At 34.6% G+C, this 22595-nt stretch overlaps 2 protein-coding genes, 1 long non-coding RNA gene and 1 pseudogene across 11 annotated transcripts; 3 read left to right on the forward strand and 1 right to left on the reverse strand.

Annotated features, from left to right (window-relative positions):
• The first annotated feature begins 778 nt into the window (after positions 1-778).
• LOC137724909 (uncharacterized) lies at positions 779-1309 on the forward strand. Its single transcript, XM_068463555.2, has one exon. The coding sequence runs from the start codon at positions 779-781 to the stop codon at positions 1307-1309; it is 531 nt and encodes a 176-aa protein (XP_068319656.2).
• A 5332-nt stretch (positions 1310-6641) lies between these two features.
• Positions 6642-7261, reverse strand: LOC137724910 (uncharacterized; annotated as a pseudogene).
• Positions 7262-8135: 874 nt separating this feature from the next.
• On the forward strand, positions 8136-15753 carry LOC137726023 (serine carboxypeptidase-like 7). 3 transcript variants are annotated; one of them, XM_068464880.2, is made up of 15 exons: positions 8136-8315; positions 11931-11996; positions 12109-12254; positions 12610-12686; positions 12879-13001; positions 13147-13249; positions 13402-13439; positions 13537-13638; positions 13901-13987; positions 14422-14589; positions 14764-14835; positions 14936-15054; positions 15151-15264; positions 15395-15449; positions 15541-15753. In XM_068464880.2, the coding sequence occupies exons 1-15, from the start codon at positions 8230-8232 to the stop codon at positions 15622-15624; spliced, it is 1440 nt and encodes a 479-aa protein (XP_068320981.2). In that variant the 5' UTR covers positions 8136-8229; the 3' UTR covers positions 15625-15753. The 3 variants fall into 3 exon arrangements, with proteins under 3 accessions (XP_068320981.2, XP_088550797.1, XP_088550796.1); XM_088694671.1 differs by having other exon boundaries at positions 8144-8321; positions 11938-11996; XM_088694670.1 differs by having other exon boundaries at positions 8174-8321; positions 11938-11996; positions 14764-14841.
• Positions 15754-17244: 1491 nt separating this feature from the next.
• On the forward strand, positions 17245-21741 carry LOC148696918 (uncharacterized). Of its 7 annotated transcripts, XR_015962885.1 has the most exons (7): positions 17247-17410; positions 17503-17613; positions 17681-17766; positions 18310-19197; positions 19526-19907; positions 20490-20648; positions 21474-21741. It is a non-coding gene; the product is annotated as an uncharacterized LOC148696918 (long non-coding RNA). The 7 variants fall into 7 exon arrangements; XR_015962886.1 differs by having other exon boundaries at positions 17245-17410; positions 17503-19033; positions 19121-19197; XR_015962884.1 differs by having other exon boundaries at positions 17245-17410; positions 17503-18480; positions 19121-19197.
• Positions 21742-22595: the final 854 nt, after the last annotated feature.

Consider the following 22595-nt stretch of genomic DNA (forward strand, 5'->3'; position numbering starts at 1 on the left):
AAAGTTATTATATGATTTTTGGTTAAAATTCAAATTATTGAAGTTCCTTTCATTATTTTTCCTCTTAATAAATAGACGGTTTGTATCGTTGAGATTGGATATATAATGGCCTAACTTAGTTCTCATTTTTACGAGATTAGAGATTCATTTGAATAAAGGCTATATGTATACGTGCATATATACTCTGTGTGTATGCATATTTTTTTATGAGAAAATAAAAAGCTTAAAGAGATTGACTGCGGTCACTTCCAGTCTCAATATAGTGAAAAAGATGGCCATTCTTGCCTCAGATGACACAGACCTATTCCACACATCAAAATTATGAACTGAAATCAGTATTAGCAATTGTGTCCGCCAAAAGTTTCGCTTCCTTGTGGACATGAATTGGAATCAAATATGGATGTCAGCCACTGATATCTTCAATGGTTCACTGTAATTTCATTATATGCTTTTGTCACGTTGTTTTTTTTTTTTTTTTGGGTCCATTCTGTTATATTATAATATTTACACATTTGAACCTTTCACATGTCCCATTTGATTCAAGAAATTTGATTTAGTCCACACGTCATAGTAAATGAAATTTTTTTTTCATGGATTGCCGTCCCAATTAGACTACTTCTAAATGCCTACTTCTAAAAGTCAAGTCCAAACCCCAAATCTCCCGAAACTTTATAAACACACATCACTAACTCATCTTCATTATTCAGATCCGCTCACTACGGTACAAATATTTTCCAATCACTTCTCTTGTTTTCAACCCTTAACCATTTTACCAAAAATGAGGAGCTCTACCAAAGCAACCAAGCAAAGCATGCTGATGTACATTATTTGTGCACCCATAAGGACCTTGACCAAGGCCAGGAATTTTTACATGAGGAGTGTGCAGGATTGTGCCGGCAAGATGGGTCATGGTGGTGGTAGTGTGAGCGGTTACACTGCCTCACAAGTTCCGCACGTTCCCAGAAGCTTCAGTATCAATCCTTCGAGTTCTAGCAATGATGAGGACGTGAGGCAGCTTCTTAGAACATCGACGTCAAATAGGAATAACAGTGTAGAGAAATATAATAAGAACAAGTCAGCAAGTAATTCAGATATGCATAGAAGACCAATTGCTCAACCAATTGTTAGACAACCCAATAACACTATGAATGGAATGGGGGTGCGGAGTTACAGTGTTGGGTTGACGATGGGAAGGATTGATGAGGAGACCGCTTGTTCTTTTCGGGAAGATGAAGTGAATGTGAAGACTGATTTGTATCCAAGAAGAAGAAGTTATGCAGTCAAGAGAAGAACTGTTGGGCTTGCATAAATTGTGAAGGATTAAGTTCTTGATAGTCTAGCCCATTGTTTGTTTTTTTCATGACCAGCCGATATTCGGAAATTTATATAAAAATGATCAAAACTTGTATCAAGAAAAAAGGATAATTGCAAGTACCGCTGTTATTAATCATTGTTAAGAAAAACAAACAGAAAAACACCAAAAATACTTTTACCCTACCCATATTTCCTCATTAAAGTCCTGTTAGCTGCAGGAACTGATGTTCTAATAACGGGTCCAAGTAGATTATCTCAGCATGTGCTGAGGCACGCCTGAAGTGGAGCAACTTTTTTAATAATTCCGAAGAACCATCTACTGAAACAGGCTTAACAGTCACCCTTTCAAGCATAGATGAATTTAAGAGAACCATCTGCATCATCCTTCTCGCGGGCCTAAACAAGGTCTACAGCATCAGAATGTTGAATTGCTATCAAAACAGATTTCTGAACTACAACTTTCTAGAGTGCAGCTGGTTTGAAAGTTTTAATTCAACATAAGAATACTGCATGAATCAATAGGATAAAACTCAACAAAATTTGCAGTAATCACAGAGCAAGGGAAATACAACAAAAATAAAATAAAAAAACTAACAAAAGCGTGTCCCAGCGCGCCCACAAAATATTTAGTTATCGCACACATATTACTTCTTATGTGTATACTGATGAAATTGAGATTCCACCATAAAATTAATTGGCTATATAAGGAGTAATCCAAGACTTTATAAGCACATAGCAAATATTTTCCCTCACCGATGTGAGACAACTCTCAACACAGACTGGGTCCTACGCATGCATTCATATATAATATATGATATATTGTATATTATACAATTGTGATTTCATATTTAATTTTATATAAATATATATTTGTTAATTGTTATTAGCACTCAAAAAATCTTATTCTACACTCCAAACTTTTTATATTAGGAAAGAAAAATACACCTGTGAGAAGTGTAAAATGAGATTTTTAGAATGTCAATAACACCTCACTTTTTGAATATATATCAAACTGGTTTTATATTTAATCTTATTATTAGACAAAATTTCACCACAAAAATCTTTATAAATGCACGTGACACAGAGGCCGGCGGCGCGGGTCTGTATAACCGGAGTTGTGAGTTGCGGAAAGGCTTCGCAGAAGCAAAACCGTGGCTGAGGTTGGAGATTTCTGAGTTTTGGGCCTGGATTTGAGGAGAAGAGGGCCCTCACGGCTGCTGGTTGGGGATTTACACGCGAATTTGTGCTGGAATGTGGCAAAGAGTTGCATGCCCATGTGTTGAAGTTTGGACTATTCTAATGTTTTTGTTCACCTAATTAACAAGGTGATTGAAAAGGTTCCAAAAATATTACTTATTTCCATTTCAAATATCCTACTATCGTTTTGATATAAACACCTCGTTTTTAAATATCATAAACTAAACATCTATTCCTTTTGCAAATTTGATTAAACATTTTCCCTACAATTTTGGTACTTTAATTTTATTTCATTAGAAGTCTATTCATGTTAGTATTCCCCTTTTTCTTCCTATTTTTATGCATCTCTTATTATGATGATTTAAGATTTTTTTTTATTTTTTATTAAAATATTTATTTTAGTAAATCAAATAGAATATAACAAAACTCATTGTTAGGAACGTTTGGTTGTATCGGTACGTTTGATTATAATGGTACATTTATTTACTTGGTACATTTGAATTTTTGGTACGTTTGTTTTCAAAACATAAGTTTTATTACCTTTTGTCCTAATAATGAGGAATTACTTTAATTAATTATTATTTTTTTTTTTATAGAAAGAGTTGTTAACAATGTAAAAGTTTAAATTACTTTAATTAATTATTATTATTATTTTTCTTTATATAAAGAGTCATTAATTAACGGACAATAGCCTTTTTGTTAATTCAAAATTATATGATTTATTGTTATTATTTAGCATTATCTACAATAATAAGAATTTATCTCTGATCAACTAAAAGTTATTCCAGAGACTTATCTACCAAAAAAACAAGACTATAGCATTGTGTATGAATCAAACATATTTTTAAACATTCCAAAAAGATGAATATTCATTTTAATACAGTTTATAATTGGGTACGTTTTAATTCGGGGTTGGTACGTTTTTGTTTGACGTTGGTACGTTTTCATTTAATGTTGGTACGTTTCCATTTGGCGTGGGTGTTGTTGACCCTAAAAATTGCAAAACCTACATGGCATGCAGGCCGAGTAACTAATGAGTTAACTATGTCATTCACTTGATGCGGGGCGTGCCAACTTGTTGGCCGAGCTAGGCCGAGGAGTAAAATTTGTTGATGTTGCGTTGAGCGCGCTGCTGACTTCTTAATCTTGCAATTGCGGCCGAGGAAGGAACAAGTCTCGACCTTTAGGTTCTTGAGCCTGAAGACAAGGCTATTAGTTCTACGAAGTTCACGAATCGTCTGCGTCGGACTCGGTCATAGTTATTATATTCGTAAGAGTATAAGCACGTCGAATCAGCACCAGACTATATGGACACAAGTACTCAAAGGAGATGTATGTCTTGGTCGTAAATGTGGTTCGACCGTCAGAATGCCGAACTCTGAAATTCACTTGTGAATATCCAATCATAAAACCACTTGGCGTTCAATGTGCTGCAACACCTTACTTCACCGGGAAGGCTAATAAGATGACTTCTGGTAATAAGGATTCAGAAACTCTTCTCGACCGAGACTTGGATAGATAACCAGTTGGCCTCGACGCAGTGCTGTTTATCCAAACTAAAGGTGCTTCTCGATCGACTGATTCTACGGCAACAGTGCTGTTTATCCAAACTGAAGGTGTTCGCTGGTTGCCTTCACAATACTGTTTATCCAAATTGAAAATGTGTCGGCGGAAAAAGAAAATAAAAAATCTCAAGATGTTTAAGAGGTTTGCGCCCAGTTGTGTGTTGAATTCGAGGTCCTCCTTTCGTTGCCATTGTGACACGCCCCGACCCCGAGGACTTGGGGACATCGAGATGGTCAAGTGCTGGCCAACACCCGAAAGGTGACGAAAACCATTTAATTTAAACAAAAGCTGAGAAAAAAAACTAAAATATACAATAGGGGCTAATTACACAAAATAAAAGTTCAACTACTAAGTATTGAAATTAGGTAAATACATAACACGTCCAGAGCATAAGTCTATCACAGAGTACAAGCAGAAACTAAGATAGAGAAGTGCTATTACAATAGATGGCGAAATGGAGTGAATATAGCACAATATCACTAGTAGGGAAATGCCTCGTAGCTAAGATCGTATTCCTCGTTCATAGGTCCTGAAGGGGGCGCAAAACAAACATGAGTGGACCAAGTTGATATATATACATAATAAAACAGTTATCAACGTACTAACCCCCAGGTTTTATGAAAACACAAATATAATGATAAACATAGGTTTTCCGAAATCTAACATGCCATGTAATGTCTCAAATCGTAATTTGTATAAATAATAAACACTAGTGAATGTCCGATAACTCTTCAGGCCCCATGCCGGCTCCCCGTCTCTGAGCAGACAGTCGGAGGAACACACACTACAGGCCCCATGCCGGCTCCCCGTCCCTGTGCTAAATAGCCAGAGGAAACACACTTCAGCCCTATGCCAACACCAAACCGTCGCTCGGGATGGACCGAATCTATCCTTACGTCCTGTAGCGAAAATGACCACTAGGTAAGTGCAAAACCAGTGAACATACATACATTGAAAAACAACTTCATAGTATAAAGTCATCCATCATCTATACTATAAAGAGGTGTTCTAAACATGTTCTAAATATCATATCGTCATCCATCAGATATTCTATAAGAACATGGGTTATAGGAAAAATAGTACTAATTCAAACTAGCCTCAGTAAGCATGTTATCTCGTAAAACGTTTCATAAAACACAATCATCAAATCATGCTTTTCATGTATGCATTTCTACTATCAAAACATGTATTTTTAGAAGGGGTCCATTCACCGTGCACCGTTGGTGCAAGCCATACCAAACAGGAATAACGGAAACACTGCTATGAATCGCACCTATTCACACAAATGGTACCTTCAGTCAAACTTTACTCAAACGATTGAATTTTGGAAAACGGACATCGGAAACGGGTTTAGAACGTTGAAATTAGCCTAGGAGGGGTCCCGCACGAAAACCCAAAAAGTCAACCTCGAGGTCAAAGTCAACATTGACCATTGACTGGTCAAAGTCAAAAGTCAACGCTGACCGTTGACCCAGTCAAAGGTCAACGGGTCAAGGTCAATGGGTTATGGGTCAACCCGGTTTAGGGTTTGGGTATTGGATCCGGGTTTGGGTTAGGAAAATGGGTTTAGATTTTAGGTGGGCTAATTTAGAGTTTAAACCACAAGGCCCAAAGGCCCAAATAGAAAGGGTTTTGGGTTTGCTAATACGGCCCTAAGGCCTTTGGGTCTTAAAGAAATAAAATAAAAATAAAAAAGAAAAAGGTTAGGGTTTTGGGCTGAAACTAAAACAGGCCTAAGGCCCATGGGTGGAGAAACGGCCTGAAAGGCCTGGTGCGAACCGGAGAAGGACACCGGAGCTTCTACAGCTCCGGCCAATTGCAAACATGCACTCTAGACCCCGATCTAGGTATCAAAATGAAGCACTAGGCAAGAGGAGTATTTTTATACCTTTGGTTCGCCGTAAAACGGCATACGGTGTCGGAAAACTCCTCGACAACCACGAAACTCGCCGGAGATGGGTGCGCCTTCACCCATGCCGATCTCACTCTAAAACCTTGGAAATGACGAGTTCAAACTCAGTAAAACACATCCAGGCAACGACTAACATGGATAAAGGGAAGAATCAAAGCTTACCAAACCGGAAAAACAAAGGAAACTCGCTGGAGAGTTCTCGGTTCCTACGTCCTCATGGCGACGAGAGCAAGGGAGAGAGAGATGAGGTTTGATGGTGATGATGATGACGATCTCCCTGAGCAGGTGCAGCTATGGATGCGTGTGCATGGTCACAGTGTAGGAGAGGGAGAGAGACGAGAGAGTTTCCAGAGAGGGAAGAAAGAGTGCAGAAAAAGAGAGAAGAAAGAAAAAGAGAAAGAGAAAGAAAGAGAAGGGTCACGGCAGGTAGGGGATAGAAAGAGAAAAGAGAGAGGTGTGTTGGGGTACTGCTACGTGGCAGCTTAGGGATAGGGACAAATCTCTTTTCCAGATCTTGATTGGGTGAAAATTTAAGGACTAAAGTGATAATTCTATAAATTTTTAGGGAGAATTACAGAATTACACTTATAAGTAGGGGCGGGTGTAACAATCTACCCCCCTTATAAAAATTTTGTCCTCGAAATTTACAACCTTAAGCAAATAAAAATGGATACTGACTTCTCATCAAATCCTTCGTTTTCCACATCGCTTCCTCAACAGCGTGGTTCCTCCAGAGCACTTTCACCAACGAAATAACCTTGTTCCTCAACACCTTATCCTGCCGGTCAAGGATAGCCACTGGTTCTTCCACGTAGCTAACGTCCTGATTTACCTCTAGCGGCTCCAATTGAATGATATGTGAGGGATCTGGTACATATTTACGAAGCATAGAAACATGGAAAACGGTGTGAATCATCGACAACTCCGATGGTAGCTCCAAACGGTAGGCAACTACACCAATTCTCTCAGTAATCTGATAGGGACTGACATATCGAGGACTCAGCTTTCCTCGCTTACTAAAACGAACAACACCTTCCAGGGAGACAACTTCAAAAACACAAAATCCCCAACCTTGTACTCACGATCCCTGGAATGTTTGTCCGCAATGTTTTTCTGTCGATCCTGCGCTGTCTTTAGATTTCTTTTAATCAGCTGGATATTAGCATTTGTGGTATCCACAATCTCTGGTCCCATTAACACCCGTTCGTCGACCTCTGTCCAACACAACGGCATCCGAGACACTTTTCCATACAGAGCCTCATAAGGTGCCATACCGATGCTTGAATGATAATTTCATCCCATCTCAATGAATATTAAATTCATTTTTAATTATCACCATCTCATAATTTCATCCCATTAATGTCACCAAGCCTAGGCTACCTAGGCTTCCTATCTTATCACCTTTAAACTCATCCATCCGTGCATGCATCCTGACCCTTCTTTCTTGAATACCAGCTTTGCAGCATATCCACACGTCCACACACATCCCAACTCAACTTGAACTGTACCGCTTGCTTAGAGATATAATTTGCATCTTATCTATCCCATTTTAGAATATGCCAAGATAATTCATATTAAAAATATAATTACTATGATAAAAACATAATATTATCTTTTAATAACAAAATTATCCTCATTTTCCATCCGACAATTGGGAGTTATGCTCACTCAACCGCTTTATTTGCACGGGCCGATGATGTAAAATCGGGTCCAAACAGGTGTACATTTAGATTCGAAAAGTTTAAATTTTTAGATTTAAATATAGTTGAAATTATTTAAAATATATAGCAGATATTTAAATGTAAATTAATTTCAATTAATCTAAAGTAGTTCAAGTTTGAGTATCTTGATCAAATGTTTCAAAAGCTTAATCAAAAACTCAAAAAGCATAAATGTTAACAGAAGTATGAAAGTGTCCGGCAATCCTCACTAACGAGTATGAAACTAGAATGAAAAAAATATAATGTATTAAAGTTTGAAAATCACGTTGCGTCAAAATAGTAAAATGAGAATTATTGTTTATTCTTTAATTTTTTATTTTTAGTGAAGTTATTCATTTTTCTTTTTAGCAAGAATCCAAATCATGTGGGGTGTTAGACTATAACATGTTATACGTAGGCTATTTTGGACTTTGCCAGCAATAGCAGTTGAGATAATACTGTTAATAGTAAGAGGTCAAATTCCAAGCTTTAGTTCATTACTGGCAGAGATTTGCAACAAGAGAAACAGAAGAAGCAAAAATGACGTTCAGTTCCAGCATCTGCACATCTGCTAAATTCTGGGCGTGGCAAGCATCTTTTCTGCTGCTGCTTACCAACAATGGTGCATCACAGTTAGACCTGGCAAACGGGTCGTGTCTGTCATGTTCGTGTCGTTTTCGTGTAACACCTGTTATCTTAACGGGTCGTGTCGTGTCACACCCGTTATCTTAACGGGTCCTTAACAGGTCGTGTCACTTTACCCAACGGGTAAAGTGACCCGACCCGTTATGACCCGTTATGACCCGTTAAGAAAAAAATATATTTTTTTACAATTTGCACATACCACACATTGCGACATAAATATTACTTGAAAACATTAAAACATTTCTCGTTCAAGTACTATATCTACACTCGAAAATGAAAGCCTAATAAAAAAAATAATACATACACTACTAATCTATTACAAATATTAAATGTGCAAGGATAAAGAGTTTTTGTTTTTAAGATTGTAAGTCTTTCTTAAAAGTTTACACCTCCATTTACAAAATCTTCAATTTACATCGAACATCATGAAATTCCACTAGTGTAAATATTTTAAATTGAAGATCAAATTCATTCTTTGTATTCATATAGGGTCAAGGAGTGTAGCTGTTAAAATTCATCAAAATCGGAGTTAAAATAACCGTTAAATCTTGATTTTTCGTTTATAACCGTCGAAAAGCTTGGTCCCGTTACTTGATCTCTGAATGTTTTTTTTTTGTGATTTTTTGCTGATGTGATCTCCAAGCATATACAAACAATTTTGACGATTTGGATCGTTGAAATTAGTTTTGGAGAATTTGTAAAACGATAGATTGACTAACACTTAGAGTTTATTTATACTTTTATTAAGTATAACATAAGATTTTGTGGTATCCACTTGTGTAAATATTTTAAATTGAAGATCGAATTCATTCATTGTATTCATATAGGGTCAAGGAGTGTAGTTATAAAAAATCATCAAAATCGGAGTTAAAATAACCGTTAAATCTTGATTTTTCATTTATAACCGTCGAAAAGCTTTGTCCCGTTACTTGATCTCTGAATGTTTTTTTTTTGTGATTTTTTGCTGATGTGATCTCCAAGCATATACAAACAATTTTGACGGTTTGGATCGTTGAAATTAGTTTTGGAGAATTCGTAAAACGATAGATTGACTAACACTTAGAGTTTATTTATACTTTTATTAAGTATAACATAAGATTTTGTGGTATCCACTTGTGTAAATATTTTAAATTGAAGATCGAATTCATTCATTGTATTCATATAGGATCAAGGAGTGTAGTTATAAAAAATCATCAAAATCGGAGTTAAAATAACCGTTAAATCGTGATTTTTCGTTTATAACCGTTGAAAAGCTTTGTCCCGTTACTTGATCTCTGAATGTTTTTTTTTTGTGATTTTTTGCTGATGTGATCTCCAAGCATATACAAACAATTTTGACGGTTTGGATCGTTGAAATTAGTTTTGGAGAATTCGTAAAACGATAGATTGACTAACACTTAGAGTTTATTTATACTTTTATTAAGTATAACATAAGATTTTGTGGTATCCACTTGTGTAAATATTTTAAATTGAAGATCGAATTCATTCATTGTATTCATATAGGATCAAGGAGTGTAGTTATAAAAAATCATCAAAATCGGAGTTAAAATAACCGTTAAATCGTGATTTTTCGTTTATAACCGTTGAAAAGCTTTGTCCCGTTACTTGATCTTTGAATGTTTTTTTTTTGTGATTTTTTGCTGATGTGATCTCCAAGTATATACAAACAATTTTGACGGTTTGGATCGTTGAAATTAGTTTTGGAGAATTCGTAAAACGATAGATTGACTAACACTTAGAGTTTATTTATACTTTTATTAAGTATAACATAAGATTTTGTGGTATCCACTTGTGTAAATATTTTAAATTGAAGATCGAATTCATTCATTGTATTCATATAGGGTCAAGGAGTGTAGTTATAAAAAATCATCAGAATTGGAGTTAAAATAACCGTTAAATCGTGATTTTTCGTTTATAACCGTTGAAAAGCTTTGTCCCGTTACTTGATCTTTGAATATTTTTTTTTTGTGATTTTTTGCTGATGTGATCTCCAAGCATATACAAACAATTTTGACGGTTTGGATCGTTGAAATTAGTTTTGGAGAATTCGTAAAACGATAGATTGACTAACACTTAGAGTTTATTTATACTTTTATTAAGTATAACATAAGATTTTGTGGTATCCACTTGTGTAAATATTTTAAATTGAAGATCGAATTCATTCATTGTATTCACATAGGGTCAAGGAGTGTAGTTATAAAAAATCATCAAAATCGGAGTTAAAATAACCGTTAAATCTTGATTTTTCGTTTATAACCGTTGAAAAGCTTTGTCCCGTTACTTGATCTTTGAATGTTTTTTTTTTGTGATTTTTTGCTGATGTGATCTCCAAGCATATACAAACAATTTTGACGGTTTGGATCTTTGAAATTAGTTTTGGAGAATTCGTAAAACGGTAGATTGACTAACACTTAGAGTTTATTTATACTTTTATTAAGTATAACATAAGATTTTGTGGTATCCACTTGTGTAAATATTTTAAATTGAAGATCGAATTCATTCATTGTATTCATATAGGGTCAAGGAGTGTAGTTATAAAAAATCATCAAAATCGGAGTTAAAATAACCGTTAAATCGTGATTTTTCGTTTATAACCGTTGAAAAACTTTGTCCCGTTACTTAACCTCTGAATGTTTTTTTTTTTGTGATTTTTTGCTGATGTGATCTCCAAGCATATACAAACAATTTTGACGGTTTGGATCGTTGAAATTAGTTTTGGAGAATTCGTATGCCATCAATCAAGTTCCGTGTGTGTGTGTGTATATATATATATATTTATTAAGTAGATTTAAATCTATTTATTTTGTACGTATAAATTATAATTGACTGGTACATGGAATAGTACATACATCACGTGTCACGTGTTCATTATAAAAATAGTGAGATATGTCATGACAGTCATGTGTGTGATAAAAAGTTAATAACTTAAAAAAAAAAAAAAATTTCTCACCACTTCTATTAATTTTCATTTTTCCCTCTCTTTTTTGTTTCCTTTTCAACTTTTTCTTATCATTTTCACTTTTCCCTCCAACATCTTTCCCTAATTCCCTCACTTTTTTGTTTTATTGTCAACTTTTCTTAACATTTTCATTTTCCCTCCATTTTTTTTTTCAAAAAGGGCGGCAAGTTGGCAAATGCATGATCATGCATATTAAATTATTAATTAATATGCATTATAGTTTTTATAAAATTTAATATATATATATATATATATAATTAGTATAGATAGACTTAATATTTTGGGGGTATAATTATTATAGTATATATAATTATTATAATTATTATAAATTTTATAGTTAATTTAATATATATATATATATATATATTTATTATAATTTTTAGGGGTATAAAATTGTAAAATTAATGTATATAATTATTACAGTATTTTTTTAGGGTTATAAAATTATAAAAATAATATTCTGCTTATCGTGTATCGTGTTTACCCACGTGTATACCCGACCCAACCCGTTATCTTAACAGGTGCTTATCGGGTTACCCGATAAGACCCGATTCATTATCGTGTCGACCCAAACACCTGTTAATTTCGTGTCGTGTCGTGTCGGGTTATCGGGTCGTGTCAGAAATTGCCAGGTCTAATCACAGTCGATCATCAAGAACTTGCCGGGCTTTTCCGGTGACCTCCCCTTCAAGCTTGAAACAGGGTACTTACAATTTTTTGATTAACATCTAAATTTGAACTCTTATAGGAGCCTATGTTTAATTATCTGTTTTATAGTACTGAATTATGGGTTTTAATTTGTGTCCACTTCCAAGGTATGTGAGCGTTGGCAAATTTGATGAACTGCAAATGTTCTACTACTTCATTGAGTCAGAGAGGAGTCCAGAAAACGATCCTCTGCTTCTTTGGATAACAGGAGGCCCTCGATGTTCTTCTTTTTGTGGCCTCGTTTATGAAATTGGTATTTCATAAACTTATCCTACTAATTTGTATCATTAATTATTAAGTAATTCATTACTTTTACTGTCTAATTAGTATCATTAATTGTTTGAAGGCAATTATCAGTTTTGATTTCCACCGATTGCTACAGTAACTAGTACTTTTTTCAAGAGATAAGCAAAAACCCCTGAAAATATATTGTTTTAAAAAAACCTCGACAGTACATTTTTTTTCCGTTGATTTGGAAAATTAAAAGTTACACCTGGTCCGCCGCACATAAACCTTACTCCTTAGGAAAACGTTTGAAAATAATTTTGTTTATTAGGTCACAAATACAAAGCACACTTAATAAGTTCTTTAATCGTGATTCATTCCAGGTCCAATATCTTTCCAATTTGGAGACTTGAACAAGGACCCATTAACACTTGTTACGAATCCATACGCATGGACCAAGGTGTGTGGAATTTTTTCGTCCCCACTTTTAGCTTCCATTAATAATTATGAGACCACTACCTAACTCTCAGTTTAGTGATACTTCTCTCTAATAATTGAAAAAAATGTTATCGGAATTCCACAATAGTTAATAAAACAGATGAGTGCGTGACCAGTTGAGGGTGAGCGGTGAGAGTGGTTCTTTTGTTTTCAGCTAGCAAACATAATATTTTTAGATGCCCCTGCTGGTACTGGATTTTCATACTCAACAACTCTGGAAGGGTATATCAGTAGTGATACCCTGCATGCCACAAGAGCTTACGAGTTTCTCAAAAGGGTAAGTCAAGATTTTGCATAAATAATTCGTAATTAAGAAATTAGTTCAACAGTACAAAAAAAAAAAAAAAAAAAAGGTGGTTGTTTATAATTGTTGATATATTGATTTAATTTTCATTATTGCTTAAAATCATGCACCTATGCAGTGGCTTGTGACTCATCCCCAGTTTCTTGCAAATCCTCTCTACATTTCTGGAGATTCCTTCTCAGGAAAAATTGTTCCCATCATTGTTCAGCATATAACCGATGGTAACTTTATTCACACGACAAATGAGTCCTCCAACTCATATTCAATTAATTCCGCATAAATTTTAGAACTGCATAACAAAATGTGTTTGTATCTCGAAAGCATTAAGGATTAAGGACGCATGTGTTTGTATCTCTGTTGTTGAGTGCTGCAGATATTGAAGCAGGAACCGAGCCACCTTTGAATCTCAAAGTAGGAAATTGACATACCGAAAAGATTCCTTCTTATACTGTCAAATTTCATGACATCATTGTGCTAGAAATTGATTTCATCTATAATGGATTTTCAGGGATACATAATTGGCAATCCAGCTACAAACATTAAGGGGGATGTTAACTCGAGAATTGAGTATGCTCATCGTATGGCGCTTATATCAGATAGAATATATGAGGTATGCATATCGCCGTTGGTTTTGTTTCAAGTGCTAAGTTTTAAGGTCTCCCTTTGTAACTTCTAAGAAGCATATGGCAATATCACATCTAAAGTTTGAATAAAAAAAATATGCTTATGAAAAGCAAAGGAATAAACCCTCATAGATAACAATTATACAAATGTTGAGTGCAATGTGTCGCTACATTCTTATAAGATTCGGATGCAGTAGTGCACTCAAGTTGCACTCCACAAATTAACAGTTTTAATTGCTTTATTTTTAGTCAACTACAAGGAATTGCAATGGCGAATACGTAGATGTAGATCCAAACAATCAACTATGCCTCAACAGTCTTCAAGCTTTCCAGGAGGTACGTATCACCATGGTTGCATATCCAAAGAATTAAAGTATTTTGGGGGTCATCTCAAAGTGTGGTTCGATGATTCAAGCTTTCTAATATGTAGATACTCATTTCAGAATATCTGTGCGAAATTTTTTAAGAAATCAGAAATCGTTGATCATTTGATTATGTTTATCAAGATTTCATTGTTTGTCAATAAAGGATTGTCTTATTTATTCTCTCTTAGGTATATGACTAAATAATTTCATATTTAGTTCATGTTTTTATAACGACAATCTTCAAGGGAAAATCTAAAAAGTGGACCGGAACTTGACACCCTATGGACATTCTTGATTTTCAATCTGATCATGTAAAGTGTCAAATGTGTACACACACACAATCCTAACACCCTGCATGGTTTTAATCTTCTGTTATATAAAATCACTTGATCATTGAGTATGCAGTGCACTGGAAGACTTGATTCCGAACACATATTAGCACCTTTGTGCCCCAGGGCAAACGACTATGACGAATTAACAGTGTTAGAAAAAAACTGGAATTGGAAGGCGGGTATCTCACTCCCTGTTGAGGATACTTTGAAAGATTTCCCCTCTCCTCTGCAGTTGTGTCGGGTATCTCTCTCGCTCTCTCTCTCTCTGATATTCATCGTATGGTAATTTGCTCGTAGTTTAGCATTTTACTTCTTTTCAATGCTAGAAGAGGTCACAAATACGAATACCCCCTCTCTGTTAACTGCGAAATGACTCATTTTATTGGGTAGTAACAAACTGACAGAGGTGTTGCAGGAAGATAGGATCCGCTACTCTGTTCTTTGGGCAAATGATATAAATGTCCGTAAAGCTCTCAACATTCGAGAGGTATATGTATCCTAATGCTATCTCTAATCAATTAAATAGTAGATACGAACTTGCAGCCATTTAATTTCAAACAAAAATATTTACAATTAACGACAAACAGGGAACAAAAGGTGAATGGGCTAAATGCAATAGAACAACACCTTATACATTTGATATCCCAAGTAGTTTTGAATATCATCGAAACCTTAGCAAAAAGTCCCTTCGTGCTTTGGTCTACAGGTAATTGTTAAATATGATACGTTCTTCATGTTTTACCAATTAGAAAAGAAAAAAAAAAATTGAAGAGGCAGCATAGTTACATGTATTTATCTACAGTGGTGATCATGATATGGACATACCATATATAAGTACACTGGCGTGGATAGAATCCTTGAACTTGACACTTGAAGATGATTGGAAACCATGGTTTTCTGATGATCAAGTTGCCGGGTTAGTATATTATACCTATAAAGCTCAGTTTTTATTGTTTTCGTGATTTTTCGGGTTGACAAGTTCCAATATTTAATACTAACTCTTGATCCTTTGTTCTCATTTATTTTGTCACTGATTCATTTGGCAGATACACAATTTACTATTCGAATAAAGAGTATAATTTGACATATGCCACCATAAAGGCATGTCCGATAACATCCGTACATTAATGTACTAATTAAAATCAATAACCATTCCTGATCTTAGAATTGATTCCAACTTGCAATTGTGCAGGGAGGAGGGCATACAGCTCCAGAGTACAATCCTAAGGAGTGTTTTGATATGTTCAATAGGTGGCTAGGGCATTCTCCTATTTAATCTGTTCTAGCACACTAAGGCCTCGTTTGATAGAGAGGATTGAGTTAAGCATGACTATTACTATGTAACTACGAGTACATTTACTTAACCGTAACGTCATTCATAATTTTGGTACATTATGTTTTCCCATATCATAGTTTTTCGTACTTGATTAAAGATTATGATAACTAGTAGATGTGAGTTTTTTTTTTATTATTTTTTTTAACAAGTGATATTATTTACAAGGCTGCCACTGACTTTCTCCGTCACTGATCTTCAAGCCGCGTGTTGATAATTGTGGAAAGGTAGGTGTATTAATGGTTGTTTTTGCGTTTATTTAATATATCTATGTTGCACATGTTTCAACGTATGCCTCTTCCCATATATATTTGCGCCTATTGATTCGGTGACTTGAGCTTTGCAATTCGCAGGGACGACGAGTCTACATGACTGAGTCGACTCACCAATGACTCTACGAGTTCGTAAATCTACGAGGTGTTCCATGGATAGCCCTTCCTAGGCGTGAGGTGTGAGGCGAAACCTCATGGGACCTAAAATTATATATATATTACAATACTTGTAAAACAAATTAATCAACTTCAACAATCAAACAAGTAGCCAAACTACTAGTGATCAATTAATTAGAATACGAAAAAACTTACTTGGTGGTGTGGAGAATTTTGAAACAAATTGAGGTATGAGATTGGAGTAAAATTTTAATATAGGATTGGTATTGAGAATTTACAGCGAGGGATTGGGTGAAATAGAGAAAATTGTGCACTGGGTATTGGGTGGGGAAGGAGGAGGAGACCTCCTGTGATTGGGTTGCTTGTTGCTGATATATGGGGACCAAATGTTCCTATATTAAAAAAAAATAAAAAAAAAATAAAGAAGAATAAAAAACAGAGAGACCTGGCCAAAATAACGTTGTTTTGGGCCAAATCATTAAAAACATTAAAAGGCTTGGCCAAAACAGCGTCGTTTAGGGCCAAGTTAAGATTTGGGTCGATGAAGGATACTTGAACGCCCAATCAAATGCCTCAGGCATGCCTTGGCTTCCTAGGCGCGCTATGACGAAGCCTAGGCGAGTTTCTGCCCACTCCCAGAAAACAGAGGTGAAATTGTTGCCGTCCCGCCTCCAAGGCCGCCTAGGCGCGCCCCAAGGCAAGTTTTTTAAAACACTGATATAATGTGATGTTAAATGTACCCAATTTTTTTATTTTGATTTAGTTTAGAGTTTTTGGGTTTTTTACTGTTCAATAGAGCAGTAGTTAAAGCAGACATCTTTGTGTTCGTACAGTTGGTTGGAAATGAAAATTGCCCTGCATTATCTCTATTAATTAATAAAACCTTCTTTGTCAATCAAAAGAAGGTGAAAAGACTACTTAGTCTTCTATCACACAAAAAAAAATGATGGGTAATAATGTAATTTCACAGGTCCAAATTTTACTGTTTTTTATTGAAGCTTCACCTATAGGTGATGTTAAAATACCTCCAATATTAAAAAAATAAAATAAAATAAAAAAACCTTCCACTCCCTCCATGTTCTCTCTCTCTCTCTCCCTCTCTCCTTCTCATTTTCTAAAAAAATGTGTTCATACACACAAAGTGTGTAGGCAAATACTAGTTTGTTAATTAAGCAAACCGTATGCAAGCTTTTAATTACATTAGTTGTTTTGGAATTTCGTAAAATATTTTTTGTATTTTTATAGGTTGGAGCACCAAGAACGTGATACTCAGTCTAAAATCTGAACACAGTGAAGAGCTAAAGCATATCCAACTGCAAGCTGAAAACAAACTGAGAGAGGTTCAAATAAATAGCTTTGAATTAAGTTGGAACTGCTAATTTAAGTAGAGTGTTATATGCTTACGTTACAAACCAGTTTATCATTTTCATAGAAAATAACTTCAATGAGGAGTGAACATGAAGCTGAGCTGATAGGTTTGCGGCTTCAGCATGAATATGAGTGTGAGAAGATGCAGGATGAATTGGATCTACAAAAGTCTAAAGTATATATCTACCATTAAATAATTGATATTTTTGTACCTTTTACTTACGGAATGATAATTATCGCAGGAGGAGAAGCAGAGGGCATTACTGCAAATGCAGTGGAGAGTTTTGGTAATAAGCCACAAGAGGGCCAAGAAGTGAATTCAAAGAAGGTTGGCTTTATAATAGATAACTCTCTCTCTCTCTCTCTCTCTCTCTCTCTCTCTCTCTCTCTCATATCCACAAACACAGATTAAATTACTATAAGTTGTTTAGTTGCAGTTGATTGGATGTATTAGTTAATCTTAATTTTAGTCCACAAATTATTTACTCCACTAATAAAGAATTTGTTAAATTACTATAAGTCATTTAAGTGTTTGATTTCCATTTGAAAACTTGGGGAGTTCTAGGTATGTTGTTTATGGAAGAAGCTCAGTCTCAAATCCCTCGAACGATCTCTCAGTTGCCACTTTGTTTTCGTAGGTTGTGGAACTTGATTTTCTCTATCCGTGTGAATTTGTGCCTTAGGTTACATTTATCTGCTAAATGTGTATTTTGGAAATGTTTATTTGATGAATGCACTGGTGTAATTGATCAATAAATTACTATGATCGGTGTGTTACTGTGGAAGTGATTCATGAAGGGTCTGAATAACAGTTTTTGGGGTTAGATTTTTGAATCCATGGGATTTGCGGACAAAGAGTCTCCGATTTTAGGGAGGGGGAGAGAGAGAGAGAGGGAGTTCATGGTAATGGTGGAGGATGCGCAAGATAGTGAGAGCCATCCGAGTAATCTCTCTCTCTCTCTCTGAAGGAGGCGCACGGTATCCAGTCCTAGATTAAGAGTGTTATGCGCTCACGCGTCCCTTACTTCAAAGAACTATCCGAGTAATCTCTCTCTCTCTCTCTCTCTCTCTCTCTCTCTCTTCTCACTGAATTTGTGTGCTTTTGATGAATTTAATTTCAAATATTAGTTGTGATTTTTTTTTTCTTTTATGCCAGAATGTGTGGTATAAATTCATGCTGGATTGATTTGTACTCAAAGTTTGTAACTTTGATTTTTGTTTTTATGGTTTACTCATGCGTATTATAACTTAATTAAGTGCCACTGTGTAGACACAATTGTGTTTATGTGTGTGGTTAACTGTTTTTGATATGGTTTGTGTTCTTAGGATTGGCATGTTTAGTTGTTTTGTTTGGGGTTCGTGGGGATTTTTTCGGTCGATATATATTCTTAAGTTGCATATAAAAGCTTAATTGCAGAGAACCAGTAGTAAATAACTCACGGTATAATGATGTAATAGTATATGAATTATGTCATTCTGCTTCGTAAATCAAATTGCTAATGCAGTGTGTTTGATTTGTTTCCTCTTGAGGTACTTTCGAGGCCTGCCGTCAGCCCAATGCAATTGATCGCATCCCACATGATTAATTTATCCACGTTCGAGAATTTCTCATTATACAATTCTACTGCATTTTTTCCTTAAATTTAAATTTAAATTTTAAAATTTTGGTTTTGATTATGCAGTTTGTGGATATATGCTTTTGTCTGATTTCTGCTACGATAATGATCGAATCCAGAGGATCGAGGCCAGTCGATCTTAGGTTTGTACTACTCTATCCCTTTCTTTCTCTCTGTCTCTGAATTTCTTGAAATGTACTATTCTTGCTGTGTTTGGGAGCGGAGAAAGCTCTGGATTAGCTTTGATCGCTTGAATGTCTTATTTAGTTCAGCACGGTCAGACTACATAATCCTATTATTGGGCTATTTCTAGGAAGGCTGTATGTTTATTTTGTTAGTCTGTTGACAGTTGGTATGTCTATCATGTTGATGGAACTAAATTGTGAGTTAATTATGGTTTAGATTATTGAATTTTGAATTTGGAATTCCTTTCGGAAACTGTCACAAGCGAAGTGTCTATTGTGGCTATAGGAATCAAAAGCGAGTGAAAGGTAAAGCTTTTCTCTCAAACATTCATTGTCAACAATTCCAACCAGCCCCAGGTATATCTCTCCTCTTGCTTTCTTTTTACGATGTTCTTTCCCAATTTCTCTCAGAAAGTAAGAGTTTTGGTTTGTATCCTTGGTTAGATTTGTATATGTTCCATTGCATCTCAGTTTTGTCTGATTTAATAGCATAATCTGGCTCTTGGTTTTCTTGATTTAATTTTTTTTTCATTTTTATAATTAGACAAATTAAGGATAAAATTTTCTATTAGTATATGAGTAACCATTCTGATATAACATTTTCCTCCATTTGACGTGATTTTAGATTATTAGGGACTCAGGCTTGCCTTTTGAAAAAAGGCTTTTAGGTGAGTAATTTACTAATTTGGTTTTTATTATCAGAATAGGGGGTTTAATTTGTAATTATTTTGATGCAACAAAAATTTTTAGATTTTACAGATTTTTCTAGTTCAGGATAATAAAAATTTAGGGCTTTGATTTGTTGATGTGATTTCTACGTACTTTGAATTCAAATAGAAATGCAATGATATATTAGATGTTTGAGTAAAGTTTCAGTCAAAAGTTTTAGATTTTACAGATTTTTTTCAGTTCAGGATGATAAAAATTTAGGGCTTTGATGTTGATGTGATTGAGTAAATTTTCAGTCTTCATCTATTTGTTTAACCTTAACAATGTGAATTATTGATTGATAATTTGATAATATGTATGCTATTATTGATCAAGAAAAATTAGTTTGTTAATTTGTTGGGCTTGGTTGTTTTGACATGTTGATGTTATAAAGCTCCTCTTTATAGTTAGGTTGAAGATCATGTTAATAGATTTTTTTTTTTTTGGTTGGTTCGATCTGTAATAGATGAGATTGTTTTGTTTGAATCAAAATTTGATCTTTTTTTTTGTGTGAAATTATAATGGAATCGCAAATTTGTCAGGTATACCTTAGATTCTTGATTGCATAATCACCTTCCCACGACTATTACATTGCCTCTTGATTGGATGGATTTTTATAATTTTCAGAATCTACAGTTGCAATGCTTTTGATTCATGAAGTAAGGAGGAAGCTACTATTCTTATGGAGCTTATTTGGCATGGTAAGTTGAAGCTGCATATCATTTTTTTCGCTCACATAATTCATTATCTTGCTATAGGCAATTAGTAGGGTCTGACAATTGGTAAAGTGTGAATAAATGTGTAGAAGTTTAAATTGTACAGATTAAAGTGAATTTTAACAACTCTAACTTAGATTTATTGATAATTTGATCCGTCTTTCTTTCTTTTGTGTTTGACTATTTTACTTTTTTTTTCTTTATGTAAGTACAACTATTGATAGAAAGCCACAGAAACTACTTAACGACCGCGAAACTGTTTGTGTTAAAAGAACATAAGCTTAAATTTTGGGCACTTAAATATATGTTTTTTTTTTTTTCAATTACAATCACTCGCATGAAAATTCAATTGGGTTTGTTCTGGCCTCCAAGAATTTTTCCTTGTTTAGTTACTGATTAATTCATGTGGTGGGAGTTTAGTTTTTGCTTTGCTGCCTATGTATGTATGTTTTGAAATGGACAGTTCAATTTGTTGTATATAAATTTGTAATATAAAAGCTCGAAGGAGAGATGAATTAGAAACAATGGTTGGAGAGGCATGGAGTTGAGTTGAGAGTTTACGAGGTTCACTTTAATTTATGTATGATGTCCTTGGTATTATTGGATCATTGAGACTTATTGTCTGGTTGATTAATCAATAATTTGAAATATTTTAAGTGTAACTTTTCTTTAATTCCTTATCCTTTTGTATTGTCATTGGATTCGTTTCGTTTTTCTGCTTAATTTATCTTGAGAATGTTTGCATCTTAATACTTATCTCAAATATGTTAATTTGTCTCATTTTCTATAGAATGTGCAATGTAAATGTAGGTTATTCTTGATCTTTAGATAGTGAGTATTTGACGACTTCTCTAAACTTGGCTACTCAGCCTTTCAAATACAGAGCTGCAGATGAGAGAGGAGTCAGATGAGCTAGAATTGGGTTTGTACCGTTCTAAATTATTCGTTTAGATGCCAATAAAAGATATGGTTGCCCAATTCAGTTTTGCATTTTCAATGTCTTAATTATTTTCCTTTGATAGCACTTCGTTTTGATTTGTAAATGAACTATATACTAATAAAAGATATGGTTGCTCAATTCAGTTTTGCATTTTCAATGTCTTAATCATTTTCCTTTGATAGCACTTCGTTTTGATTTGTAAATGAACTGTATATTTTATCTTGGGTCACATTATAACGTTTAACGATTGAATGTGTAGATCATATTCCTTTGATACCATCTCTGCACACATCTTATCGTATTCTACTCTTTTCTACAAAAAGTTATCGTTTCGCCTAAAAAAACATCTTAGAATTTTATGTTTGACAAAACAAGTAGAAACAATACAAACAGAAACGACTACGACAACTCACAAAAATAACTGAACCCCAAATTAAAAATAACCTAAACACCGATATACCGTTTCAAGCAAAATTAAGAGTTGGAAGCTTTCTATTAAAGAAGAATCATCATCTCCGGCTTCTTTTCTTTAATATACGTTTCCTAATATTCTAGGTCAACTCAATTATAATTAGAATAAATTGTAGCAATAGTTCTTTAACAAAAGATTCATTATCATTGGTCCCTCAACTTATCAAAACGTCTAGCTATGATCCATCAACTTTAATCCAACTAGAGAAATGATTTTTTAACTTTAACCCGATCGGAGCGATGGTCCCTCAACTTTAACCCAATTGTAGCAATGATCCTTTCAACATAACTCATTTTGACAAAATTGTGATGAAGTTGACGAAAAGGACCATAGTTACATGTTTTGATGAATTGAGGGACCCCAATTGTAGCAATGATATTTCCAACATAATTTATTTTGTCAAAATTCTGACGAAGTTGACAAAAATGACCATAGCTACACATTTTGATGAGTTGAGGGACTAGTGGTAATGGATTTTTAGTTGAGGGGCCATTGCTCCAATTTGATTAAAGTTGAGGGA

The sequence above is a fragment of the Pyrus communis genome, chromosome 5 (assembly GCF_041283825.1).
Source record: "Pyrus communis isolate YQ-2024b chromosome 5, ASM4128382v1, whole genome shotgun sequence".
In the NCBI taxonomy this organism is placed as follows: Eukaryota; Viridiplantae; Streptophyta; class Magnoliopsida; order Rosales; family Rosaceae; genus Pyrus; species Pyrus communis.

What these genes read in the sequence shown, in the direction of transcription:
- LOC137724909 (XM_068463555.2), top strand. Translation starts at nt 779, where the DNA reads ATGAGGAGCTCTACCAAAGCAACCAAGCAAAGCATGCTGATGTACATT.
- LOC137726023 (XM_068464880.2), top strand. Translation starts at nt 8,230, where the DNA reads ATGACGTTCAGTTCCAGCATCTGCACATCTGCTAAATTCTGGGCGTGG. An exon ending in CCCTTCAAGCTTGAAACAGG is followed by an intron (nt 11,997 to 12,108) that starts GTACTTACAATT and finishes TCCACTTCCAAG; the next exon opens with GTATGTGAGCGTTGGCAAAT. An exon ending in CTTCGTGCTTTGGTCTACAG is followed by an intron (nt 15,055 to 15,150) that starts GTAATTGTTAAA and finishes ATTTATCTACAG; the next exon opens with TGGTGATCATGATATGGACA.